Below are 13,058 nucleotides of genomic sequence, written 5' to 3'. Positions count from 1 at the left end.
GCTCTTAGAAAGGTGGTAATGAGAGGGGCAGATAAAGAAATACTGTATGATACTGGTATCACATATATGTTGCTGAAAGAATTAATTCAGTCAGAGTGATGAAACAGTTTAATCTGTCCCTCAAGGGATCTGAGCCTAAGTTCAGTGAAGTTCTGCGCATGTGGAACTCTCTGAAGGTCTGAGATAACCAGATGCCCTTCAGCAACCCAGGGATAACACCCCATGAGCCTTTACCTCTTCTGCACAATCAAGTTGATGTTCCTTAGGGCAACATACTGAACTTCAGGCTCTCCAGAGAGCAGGGTCACCAGCGGAGGAGCAAGTTTCTTCAGCAGCATGTTGTAGTAGTCAGAATCCTTGGGAAGAAGTTCCAGGAACTTCATCAAGACCTTCACTGCTGAGAGCACCACTGCGGAGTTGGCATGAGACAGCCGAGGGGTCACCCGTTCACAGATGCTGGAGACAGAGGAGTAAGAGATGTAATTCAGAATGTCAGGTATTTCAGAGCTTATCTGACTTTAGAAGGCTGCACATGGCTGAGGACAGCTTCTCAGACACTACTTTGATTGGGTTTTGTTCGCAGAGAACAAGCAAAGTCCTGCTTTCCTGAACACAGCGGGAAGCAAAGAACTACTTCTCTCACAGCTTCAGGTTTCTCTCCTGCCGCAGTAAGCTCAGAACTCTTCCAGCTCTCAGCATTCCAGTCCCAACACACGTTCCATTATTAGTGCTTTCTGCCTTTGCCTGGTGGTATTCTCTATTTCTGTAATCTTGTCTGTCACTTACAAACACAACTTTAATGATCAGAAAAACACTTTAGCTCCCCTATAATGATCCAGAGGTGTTACACACTTCTGGTTTGCTTCGGGGGCTGCTGCCATTTCAACCATTCGTTTCTGCAAAACTAGGTTTCTGTTCCACTGATGATACAGGGAAAGAGTGACCTAAATACCACCCCCAAGTCTCAGCTTCACCACCTGCCTCAGTGGATCCTATAAAGCAACAGCATCCTAAACAAGCCACCCCAAGCAGAAAGGAAGTCTGGGTTCATATGGTCTTTCTTACAGCATCTGTCAAGTTTCTTCCCACCCCCTCCTGCATATTGCTAACCCAGAACAATCTTATTCCCATCTGTGCCTCCTGAAGTTTCTTTCCCTGAAAGATTTCCTTTCAGCCACCCTAGAAGGGAAGCAGGATGGCTAGTGAAGAGCAGAGGAGTCGAAGTCAGAGGTGGGGGCAGTCCCCAGCTGCCTCTGCCCAAGGTCTCCTGGCATGCAAAGCTGCTTCACCTCTCTGTGCCTCAGTTTCTTCATGCACAGGGCTAATGACACCAGCCTTGCTGTAAAGGAGAAAGCTATTTAAAACCAGGCGCCATCATTCTCCTCTGAAATAAAGGCAGGCTCTGAGAGTCCAACTCCACACAAAGGAGCAAAAGTAGTTACTGCCCATCCGGTTTCACACACCACTTCAGAGGAATCACTGATGAGGAACTGGGACATGTTCACAGCTGTTCAAACTGGTGGTCCCTTTCTGACAAAGCCAGGATAATACTGGCCTGACACCCTGGAGATCTCTGCAGGTTTCTAGCACTCATTAATAACTGTTTCTGGCACAGAAACAGAACACAAGGGGAGGGAGGTGGGAAGAAAAACCTAGCAAGACTGGCAGGCTTTTCTAAAGAAGTGGATTATAAAACCACAGTTAATGAAGATACATGTCAAATTTGAAAAGGCCTGCCCAGGATTTTGCATGTGGGCTTGTGCCCCTTCTTCCCCCTCCACTCCCACACCACCCAAACAAAATAGGTGAAAAATAGTGAATACCTGTTCCAAGTATTTTTTCTTGCTGGTTCCTTGTTCTCTTGGGTACAGAATCTGATTTTTTATGACTCTGGACGAAGATGAGGAGGTTTGAAGTGCACAAATTAACACTAGTTCTTAAGCCCTAAGCTCTTTGTATTTAGGTTTAGTCATTGCAGCTGAAGGTAAAAGCACAAGGATACATTTGGAGTGATAAGAAAATTCATTTCTTACCTTGATTTTCAGTTCTATCACAGACTAGTTTTCAGTTGGAAAAAAATATTACAGCCTCAGACCTATAGTACTCTGGAAGTCCCTAAACTTCTAAGGGCTTCTTGCCTCTCAAAGCAGCAAAACCAGACTTGAGAGCTCTGCTTTAAACCAGAAAATCCTCCAAACAGTGTTGTCATTGTTCCAGGTTTGGTCTTGGGCTGATCCCTTCTTAGTAGCACCAGTTCTCCTAAGAACTAGACTTTTAAATGGGAAAAGGGGAAAAAAAGCTACTGATGAGCAGAGAAAGGGGTTCTGTAAAGGGGACAGCAGGCTTCCAGCATCAGCCCTATCTACCAGAAGTTGCTTCCCTTTTAAAGCTCCTACTTCAAGTTTTAATTCTGCTGCTACAGATCTCAACAAAACCCCCTGTTATCACAAGCCCTTTTCAGAGTTCTAACACCGCAGAAGCCTGCAAATGACCAAACAGCCCCAAGTGGCTTGTGCTAAGAGCATGAACAACCGTACCTCTGAGCTTCACGATCATCCTTGGGGTTGTAGTTGGACAGACAGTCCAGGATGAAGATCTGGCCCCACTCTGTGCACTCATTTAAAGCTGTCAGTAGCTTATTAATGTTCTGAGGGTTCAAATCCAGCAGGTTGCTGTTGGGATGCGATTCACTGATTTCCGACAAGGCGGCCACAGCGTTCGCTACCACCTGGGAGAAGAGACAAGGAGATGTGTTCTTTGCTGGCATTCCATCAATGGCTTCGCAGGGATTAACCTGGGTTTACATGGGTTCCACACGGCAAACAAACATGGAGATCCTGGTGTGTGATATCAGCTGCTCCGCAGCAGCCGCCACACCAGTCACCTGAGCCCATACAACCTCATAACCAACCTGGGGAGCCCAAAGCTTGACTGTAACCTTGCTCTTTGACAAAGTTTGAAGGGTCTCTTGGGAAGGAAGTGAAAGAAGAGCAGCACAGAGCAGGAAGGGGCTGCCAGCACACACAGGAAACACGAAGTCAGCCTGGGTGCATTTTGCTAGAGAAATTACAACTTGAAAGTAGTTTTGTTGGAGATAAACTAAAGTTAAAGTCACCTCCAGACACAGCTGGGACCACGACCTCCCAAGAGACTTTACTCGGAAGGGAGCTAGACATGGCAGCAGAGTATCCACTTGGAACAAGAACATCTCCCCTTTCTGCAGGCTCCAGACCTCCACCCTGGCTTCAAGAAGACATCGTCTACCCTCACTTCCAGGAGATGCTCAACTGATACAGTCCAGGTCCCCAAAACTCTAATTGCTCTACTTATTCAGGAATGCATACCTCTTACCTAATCTCCCCTCAGCAGCCCACAGCACTTGGCTTAGTGTGATCTGAGAAATGAGAGGAACCATCTGAGAAATGAGAACAACCATCTCCTTGGTAAGAGATGTCAGGTGCCTTCAGCTCTGCAGCAACACTGCCAGGTCACCCAGTCCGAAAGCAAACACACAATTCCCCTAAAATGGGCAACTCATAAATAACACCTATTTCAATTCCAGAGAGTCCCCATCACATCCAGTTGTCTGCCTTAGAGTCCTGTTGGCAAGCACTGCAGCAGAACACTGAAAATACTCTTGCTGCATTTAAGACTATATAAGGTCTTCTCTAAGCACAGATGACAGGAAGCACAGAGAGGAGGGTCCAGGGGGAGTGCAACACAAATTCAGAGTTCCATAACTCAAATTCAGCAGTTATTCTAACAGATGCCATGCGAAGATGTTCAAAATAGAAGAGTTGCAAATAGAGAGACAAAAATAGAAAATTTGTAGATGAGACAAAAGTCTTTTATTTGCTTAATTCACTAGAAAAGGGATTTAAGCCTGAGTTTGATGCACAACTTGCTATAGCCGACGCAAAGGCATTTTCAGGCCGTTTTACAATGGATGGCTTGTCCAGCCCAATTCACAGTACACCCCTGCTAAAACAAAGATTTATAGCATTATTTTCTATGGGATTAAGGCAAAGAAACATCTTATCTAAAATCAGCTGATTCTTTGGATGCCTAAAGATGCTTCTGATGCAGCACTCTGGAAACAAGAACAGCATGACCAGAAAATTCTCTGTATTGTTCCCACCACTGCCTGTCATTAAACCAATCTATTCCAAAGTCATTGCACAAGCACAGTAATGTTGATTGGTTTGCATTTCACACCTAGAGGTCAGAGATAGGCTTTTGATCCAAGATTTTATGAATTTCATTAGTTGAATGAGCCTTCTGTCACTAAAATCAGCAGTAATCAGAACTGCTGTCTCCTTGTACTGTTTTAATGAGTAACTTATTAAGAGATGCTGCTTACTCTGCCCACCATTTCATTTGCCTAACTCCTGAACGGTTAATGTGACACAGCAGAAAGCTGAAGTAAAAGACTGTTTCAATTCCATTATATTTTGGAAGTATGTAAGTGCAGACAAATCAAAGCAAGTTAAAAGTTCAAAATCATTACGGAAAAACACTTCTAGAATGAAACAACTTCTGAAAAAGCCATCAAAACTGAAGTAATATAAAAAGTTACAGAGCCAAAGCATCACAGAGACATGTACCTGGCAGGTGTACTAAGGAACAGGGCTGAGCTCTGGCAAATGCACTCACACTGCCAGGCACTACACTGCAGTAACTGGGCCATGTGCATATCCTAAACCCTTGGGCAGGTACAAGTCAAAGAAGCTGCACTCAAGTTTCCTTTCTTGCAGAGGAAATGAAGTCTAGCATGGAGTTTGCCACAGGCAAAGGATGCACAGAAATGCTGTCACCATGGGCTGCCTGACATCAAGAGTAGCCACATGGAACAAGAGCATCTCACCTTCTTGTAGGCTCCAGACTTCCACTACTGGGTAGCTTCACAGCAGCTCCAACCCAAAGCCCTGACTCTGAATTAGGGCTTGCTTTTAGGATTTTTTCAGGAACTAACGTGGCAGCATTAATGCAAGTGTCCAAATCAGTGCTGAGGTTGGGACACTCTATGGCAACCCACAAGATTTCTGATACCCATGAAGTGCATCCATAAGAAGGAGTGTCAGATGGCAAGATGCACTCAGGAGCATGGCCTGTGGTCTGCTTGGGTGTTAGGAAAGGAGGACTGGACGAGGCTGTGAAACGTTTGTCAGTAGCTCAGTTCTGCCAGATGAGCTGGGATCCACAATCTTATAGCCCACAACTACAGCTAGTCCTCATGGTCTGCCTTAGCAGAACTGTGCTGCTGATAACCTGGTGACAAGATAAATAAAGCAAAAGGGGATAAGGGAATATCTTCAAACTTTAAGCAACATTTATTAAAGGGAAAAAAGAAGTCCTTGGTGGCGGTTCACACTGAACATATTGATGAGTTATGGTATGCCAACAAAAATAATTAACATCTTTAAGGCTTTTTAGACAGCAGCAGCACAGTTGAAATGAAAACAGATTGCAGGAACCAGGCCAACATAAACACTGGTTCAAGTATGCACGCTCACCTCTCTTCACTGGCATTGCCACTGGCTTTGTTAGGAAACAGGAACATAGAGCAATACAAGCCGGCACTGCATGGCTTCATTCCAGTACACAGTGACTCCGATTCTGTTGACAGCTCTCACTAAGTGATGGCTCAGGCAACATGGAAATAAAGACTGAAGCACTGTCCACAGTTTGGGATACTAACAGTGGTCAGTCAAGTATGGGGAAAGAAGTCCATTAAGTCAATACCAATTCAAGTAGTACCTCACCAGGTAACCTAGTGTATACTTTGTGGCCAAAGAAAACATTCAGCTTTGATGTTGTACATTAACTCTTCAACTCAGTTGACAGCTCCTTCCTTAACAGAAGAACACAAGATAATGAAGTCCAGCTGCACTGAACAGCAAGTACAAGGTACAAATGGATAAAATAACTTACACAACACATTGGGTTTTCTCACCCTTAATAATAGGAATCAGTGATGATGTATTTGCTGGGGGACACCTTAAACATAAAGCTAAAGCTTTACAAGGGGTACAGGACAAAGTCCCACATGAAACTGGACAAGTTTCACAAGCACATCCATACTTTGCTGAGGAAAAAAAGCCATAAACTTCTTCAGCGAACAAAGAATTCCCTGCTTTTCAAAACATCTGGTTGAGGAACCAAGCAGAAGCTGCATAACTTATTTCACAGACAGGAAGAAGGAGACTAAAGGACAAGAAACTAACATCTACTATAGCCTTTAGCTCTCAAAAAGAACTAAGAAAACTGAGGCCAGCCCACTAGCCAAACACGTGTGAGCCCAAACAACTACTGAACAGGGAAAGCTTAAACCTGCAAGTTAACTCCACAGCAGAATGCCTCACTTGACCCACAATTAACACCACTGTCTTTAAGCTAAGAGTTACCAAGCGCTGAGAATCAGCCTAAAAGCCACCCAGAAAGTACAAACGCAGAGCAAACTAAAGATTAAATAATAATAATAGGTGCCTAGCTTGCTGATGTAAATCAGTTCATCCCGGGTACATTTCAGCAGTATTCAAACGCAGTCACATCCCGTTAGAGCACAGTTGAGCTGAATGACAATAAACCTGCTTTTTGGTTGGAATTTCCCAATAAATTTAGACTCTCAAAGAAGCATCACTGGGATAAACTAAGTCCCACAGGCTCTCATTAAAAAACACAATAAACCCTGCACTTAAAACTCCATTACAGATTTAACAAGAACCCAACACTTTTAAACCCACCTACAGACAACTCCCCTCTGCAGCCAGAGAGACCAGATCTGACCCTGCGGAGAGCTGCAGAGGTAGGAACACTGATTTGCCAGTTATTCCTTCTGGCAGCTCAAACCTTTAGCTCCGAGCAAATGGTATAAAATACAGTAACAAGGAGGAAAGGGGGTGGGTGAAAACCCGAGTGTCTGCCTATCAACCCACACGGAAAAGCTTTGCAGGGGGTGGGGGGACAGGAGGGAAGCTAGGCAGACCTGGAACACCCAACAGACAAAGCAATCGGATTATTTTGCCAGCATACTAGACTAATTGGAAATTAAACCAAGTGTGTAATGGAGTTAATGAAATACAATGTTCTGCTGTTTAAAGCAGGAACCCCTGGTTCACCATCCAATTAAAATGAGAAGAAAATGAAGAAAAAGAGGCAAAATTAAGGCGCTCTGTGAAGATGCTGAGGAGAGGCAGCCTTCCTCACATAGCTGGAGGCTCTGCCCTCAAGGGAGGCAGGCACCACGTGATGTTTTCCAGAACAGAGAGGTGCTGACATTTCCAAAGAGCACTCTTATTTTGCATGGTCGGTCATGTCATTAAGCACAGACTCCCAGATGGGATATCAGGAGCATCCGCATGGATAGGCACTTCACAGGGCTGCTCGTTTTCATGACCACCTAATGCTGTGTGCTTGAAAGGTCCCTAGCAAGTGCTAACACAGAAAAGCACTCCTTCCATGCATGACCCCTGCTTCTGTTCACGTTTCGTCTTTCATCTACTTACTTTACTTCCCTAGAAGTGGTCTACAAACAATTAAAATGGCCCAATCAGGCAAGTCAGAGAGCCTGTATGAACCTCACACCATTAATGCATGCACTATCTATGGCTTTAAATTAAAGCTCTGTGAGACTAACACATCCACAGTCTATGTAGTCATGCAAAGCAACAGTTCCCCTATTCAGCCTTAACTGTGACAGGCTTCCAGAGCTCAGGGTAAGTCATTCATCTCCCACTAATTCCATTGCAGGAGGTTTGCACCTAGAAGCCTGGAACCGCACTGGTGGATACATGATCAGTTCCTGACCACGTCCCCAGTATTGCCTGAGTGGGGAAGATCTCCAGCTTGCTTTTTGCAAGTAGGATGAGTTTTTCTGGAGGTGACAATGAAAGGACAGTCAAAGTGTTATGCTTCCCATGGCGTGCTTGTCCTGACCGGTTTCTGCACTTCCCCGCTCCTGCAGTGCATAGCAGAACAATGCCACTCCATGGCACACTAAAACACCCCTCCTGCTCTGATGTCCTGCAAGATCAGAATGGATTAGTTGTAAGACAGGAGACCGCTTTCCCCAACTATTGAACCTCTTGTGGTAGGTGGGCAAGAAGCTCTTCAGGGATGGCTCCAACTCAAAGGGCTTCTGAGCCCCCCAGTACACAAAATTAAGCTCTGTAGGAAGCCACTGAGGCTCTGCAACCCGCTATGCTTCCTGCAGGAAGCACCAGGCTCTGATCCCCGCCTGGATCAGGCACCTATCACACACCAGGAAGGATTTTATTGGGCCTTTTTTTTTGTAAGGCCCTTTGCAATTTGGCTTGCAGAGGTTCTCACTGGCACCATCCAGTGGCAAACAGGGCTGTCTCTGCTCCAAGCAGCTATTTAGATGACAGGCACCAGCTAAGCATCAACACAAGCCTACTGTAGCCCTGAAAAGAGGGTGCAGAGTTACAAAGCACCATGGCCACAGCACTTTTTGACAAATGGTGCTTGTCATTAGCTCGAAGTGTCTGTTCCAATTGAAAATGTAACATCTAGATACATGTCTATAGAGCTCTCCAACACTGATTGATATTAGAGATCCTGGAATGATCTATTTGGCAAGACTAACGCTTTGGGAATTAAGACACATAATGGTAGTAGTAACTGGAAGGAGACAAGTCTCTGATAGATGGATTTGTCAATTAAGCTTTATAAATGAGGGGTCTGGGATGAAAGACTCTGCAAACAGTCATGGGAATCCATGCATTATCATCCAAAATCCTTGCATCTCTCTGCCAGAGTGCCAGTATTCCAAAGGCAAGGAAAAGCACAGCTTCTCAGGACGTGCTCAAGACCAGCGTCCTTCATCCACAAGCCTACAAAATCCACCAATCAAACAAATGAGGTCCAACACACAGGCTTGGAATTCCCTCAGACCTGTTTAGGATGACAACCTGGATTAAAAACCAGCTACTCACTAAGTCAGTCTCCAGCTTCCTCTGGAGAAGCAGCTGCAGGAGCTCAGCCCAAAGACAAAACCGAGTCTCCAGAGGCAGAGCGAGCAGGGTCCGGGTGGCTAACCTGAAGCTGTGCCATCAAATGCAGATGCAGCTCTCCCTTCTCCCCCAGTTTAAGTCTTTACAGTCTGCTGAAACACACACACACACAAGCTGGCTTCTGACCTCCTCTGGCAATCTCCCGTGTTGCCCCTTTCAAGGCCCAACACAGACATGGCTGGGGGACTTCAAGATACAGCCTTCATTCTGCAGCGCCTAGGTTGAAAAGAAGGATGTTTTCCAGCCAGGGCATCTTGGAGGCAGCCCCAGACTGATGACATGCTGCAGAGGCACAGCCCACAGCTCCTAGCAATATTCAACACTCCAGTAGGATGCGAGTTTCCAAGTCCTCGCAACCTTCATGAGCAGGAATCACAACCTCATCCAGCAGTGGTGGTTTACTCCTGGCACCAGATAAAACATCAGCTGCAGAGGGGATAACACACAGCTGTGAAAAGTCCAAGTTTCCCCATGAGGAACAAGTGCTTTCCTGTACCCATGCAGAAGGTGGTGTTCCACTCCCTGCTCTCCAAGAACAGTCCCACATCCCAAACTGCCTCCTACAAAGTCCTTTTGGGACTCAGAGGACCACCAACAGCTTCTCAGCAAGAGGTTCATTTCTCAGCTTTATTACACAGAGGGATAGAATTCCTGCAAAGTACACAGTGGAAGACAGCCCAGGAGACAAAAAGCTGCTTCTGTTTCTAAACAGGCTTGTTCCTCAGGACATGATCTCAGAGAGACATACTGCTTGCCAGCTAGTAGGAAAAAGAACAAAAGGAGGACCTTCTTCCTCCATAAGGTCATCCAGGAAGCCCACACATACACTGTGAACTTGTGGCTGGCAGAGAAGGAACCTACACGTCTTGCTGTCACAGCAGGGAGGACAAGAGAGCACTGTGATTTAGATCACTGGATTTTCAGTCTAGCCTGTGAACTATAGAAACTCAGCCCTGCTGGAGGGAATTCTGATTAGATCAAGATGGACCTCACCAGCTCTCGTGGTCTGATCTCAATCGACTCCCTTCTAAGTGCAGGTTAATGTTAAAGGCAAAAAAAATACCCTGGCACAAGAGAGTTTAATTATATTCCACAAACTTGCTGTATTTCCTAATCAACTCCTTCTGTGATCTCAGTTTACTCTGTATTGATTCACAGCAGTGTTTCTCCCATTAAGCTGGGATGGGTAGATGGTGTAATACATAATATATTCTTGGACAGCACATAAGTGCTATGCCCATGAAATCCCAGGAGCAGAACAGCCGCACTTACGAAAGGTTTGATTGTGCACACCACTATGACAAAACAGAGCATAAGGAAAACGAAATGCTGCAAAAAGCAATAAAAATCCCAACAGCACCTAGAAAAGAACCGGAAGAAGGTGACATCAACCTAACTTAAGCCATGCGGATAACAGGCAGATTGACAAGAAAGCTATTCCATGAGTTAAAAGGTACTCTAGAAGGTCAAGGATTGAAAATATTTGGAGAGAAAGGTCATTCCATTCAAATATTAAAGACCAGGAAGGCTTAAGATGGATTTCCTCTTAGTTTTTCTGCCAATATTTACATTTCTGGAGAAAACCAAGTGCAGCGAAAAAAGCCAGGAGGGAGCTAGTTACAAAATAAGGTGTCTATCGACAGCTCTGGCTCTGCTTTAAGCTGCTGCCATCTCGTGGTCCTGCTCTTCATCACTAGGGCCTTCATCGCCTGCAATGCTCCAACGAGCAGGAGGCATTAGGTCTGAGTCACAAGTGTCAGACCAAGACAGTATCAACAGAACTTAAAAAGCAGAAGGGCTTGTCCAACACTCCAGGGAGCCCCTGGCCAACAGTAGGTGTGTAACAGACCTACTTCTCCCACCCCACTAATATCTCCTGCTGCCGTTGGGTCTAAACAGTGTTGTGCAGTAACCTGTGTGCAACCAGGAGCACAAAAAACCCTGGGATGTCACACAAACTGTATTTTGTAGGAACACAAGGATCATGGGAGAGCATCCTTTCTGAGCTGTACCACACCGAAGTTACCAGCAAGAAAGGTCCTGAGGACTGAGTAAACTGCAGCAGCACACTGACAGCAGAAAGCAGGCTCTAGCTTTGCATCCACCCAGACCTGGTCCTGAGAAGCTTCATGCGAGGAAATGCACAGCAAAGAAGGGTTTGCCTTAGACAGCTCTGGAAAGAAATGAGGGTTCCCTCTATGAATGAAAACACTGCCAGGATCCCAAGTGACAAAGGGCAGCCACAAGCACTAAAGGCCCATCTGTAAAACAAGATTAAAAACTCCATCCATAATCAAACTTGTGCAGTGTAACCACCCACTAACTGAACCATACCCTTGTATGTGTTATTGGCACACTGCCTGCCCAAGGTAAGATATCTCAGATAACTCAGCTGAAATGTAGTAAGCCACTAACCCATTTGGTAACTTGCCATGTATCAATAGATACGCAATTAGAAGTTTGAATTAATTCATCCAAGAGAAACTGCAAAGCTACCACAGGCATTTCTCCGCAGAAGCTAATGAACTACCAGCCTCCAGTATCAGTCCTTTCATCACAACTACAGCAGCTCATCTGCAACCCTTCAGCTCTACTATCTGAACAAAGGCCAGACCCTGACAATAAAGCCCAGATAAAGACGGAAAGTGCCATGGCTGTGCACCCACAGCACCTCAACAGGACTTGCCAGAACATTCCATGTTAATAACCTATTAGTCTGAATATATGTATTAAAAAAAAACCCAAACAAACTAAAATGTTTCTGACAAGGTCACCTCCAACTTAGACATAAAATCACAGAATACTTAGGATTGGAAAGCACCTTAAGATCATCCAGTCCCAATCCCCTGCCATGGGCAGGGACACCTTCCACTAGAGTAAGTTGCTTCGAGCCCTGTCCGACCTGGCCTTGAACACTGTCAGGGATGGAGCATTCACCATCATCATAAGAAGGGTGGTTTGAGCAGCTAGAAACCATGCACCCTGATCTCTGCGCAATTACAAGGCAATTAGCAAGCCCCACATGGAGTTGTTACTCTACCCAGCTAGAATGCTTAGTGCTTGCTCATGTGCTAGAGGCAGCCAATTATAAAACCATAATAAACCCCTTCTTAAACACTATTTTTCAACAGAAGGTTTTTAGCTCCTGCTCAAAACCCTCACTTCTCAGAAGAGAGAACAAGTGTGGATTTCCTGTCTACAAAATTCCGCTTCGTTAAGGTCTAATGTTGCCTGTTTCCACAAGTCATCGAAAGAGGACAAACATTTATAATACAATTATGAGTGAGTTTAGAGAACAGGCTGCAATGATTGAGATACAGGATTTAGAGAGGCACAGGCCATAAGGATGGATCCATCTGAACCATTCTTATCAGTAATCTTTCTTTTGATAGCCAATACTGATTCATACATTTTACTTAAAAAGAGCTTCCAGGCAGGGCTACGTTCCACCTGATCATGGAGAAATATCTTCATAAATATCAACTTGTACACAAATAGAACTTAGCTGGTGAACACAACTGCTGGCCATCAGGAACCCCCACTGGAGTTTCAGCAATGAGCTGGATGGTTTGACTGGGAAGGTGTGGATAGCTCCGTACCTTTGAGGGAATCACTGTGCCACAAAGAAATGAATTTCAAAGGGGATCAAAGCAGTAAAGTTAATTAGAAGAAATGGCTGTATCTAAAATTGTTACTAGATTAAGAATTGTATGAAGTCAGCAGCTGTAAGAGCCCCAAACCTGATAAAAGCTCTCCCCATGCACCCTTAAAACGCAAAACCAGAATGCCCCGTTTACAGGAAAACCTGGGAAACCAGCACACTGCACCACAGCCATGTGATCCTCTCAAAGCTTGATCTAAAACCACACCACAGGCCTCTCCGTCACTATCATTCCTCCAAACTGCACGTTCCTGCTGGGAATCCTCAGTTTTGCGAAGAGCAGGCAAGTACAACGTGGGACAGGTACTGTGATCCCACACAACTTCAGCAGCTGTACAGCTGCAAAGCTTTTGCTGCCCCAGCCC

General features: G+C 45.2%; 1 protein-coding gene across 3 annotated transcripts in view; it reads right to left on the bottom strand.

The window, feature by feature from the left end:
- The window catches only part of AP2B1 (adaptor related protein complex 2 subunit beta 1), a 79,469-nt gene that overhangs the window by 55,096 nt on the left and 11,315 nt on the right, over nt 1-13,058 (bottom strand). For all 3 annotated transcript variants that reach the window (XM_065695068.1, XM_065695070.1, XM_065695069.1), the window contains exons 6-7: nt 2,538-2,728; nt 235-456 (exon numbers count right to left, since the gene is read on the bottom strand). In XM_065695068.1, the coding sequence (XP_065551140.1) occupies nt 235-456; nt 2,538-2,728 (413 nt within the window). The remainder of the gene's footprint in view (nt 1-234; nt 457-2,537; nt 2,729-13,058) is intronic.

This window comes from Lathamus discolor, chromosome 14, assembly GCF_037157495.1.
Source record: "Lathamus discolor isolate bLatDis1 chromosome 14, bLatDis1.hap1, whole genome shotgun sequence".
NCBI classification, from domain to species: Eukaryota; Metazoa; Chordata; class Aves; order Psittaciformes; family Psittacidae; genus Lathamus; species Lathamus discolor.
The sequence above is the reverse complement of the archived record's forward strand: the minus strand, read 5'-3'. Positions and strand labels throughout refer to the sequence as shown.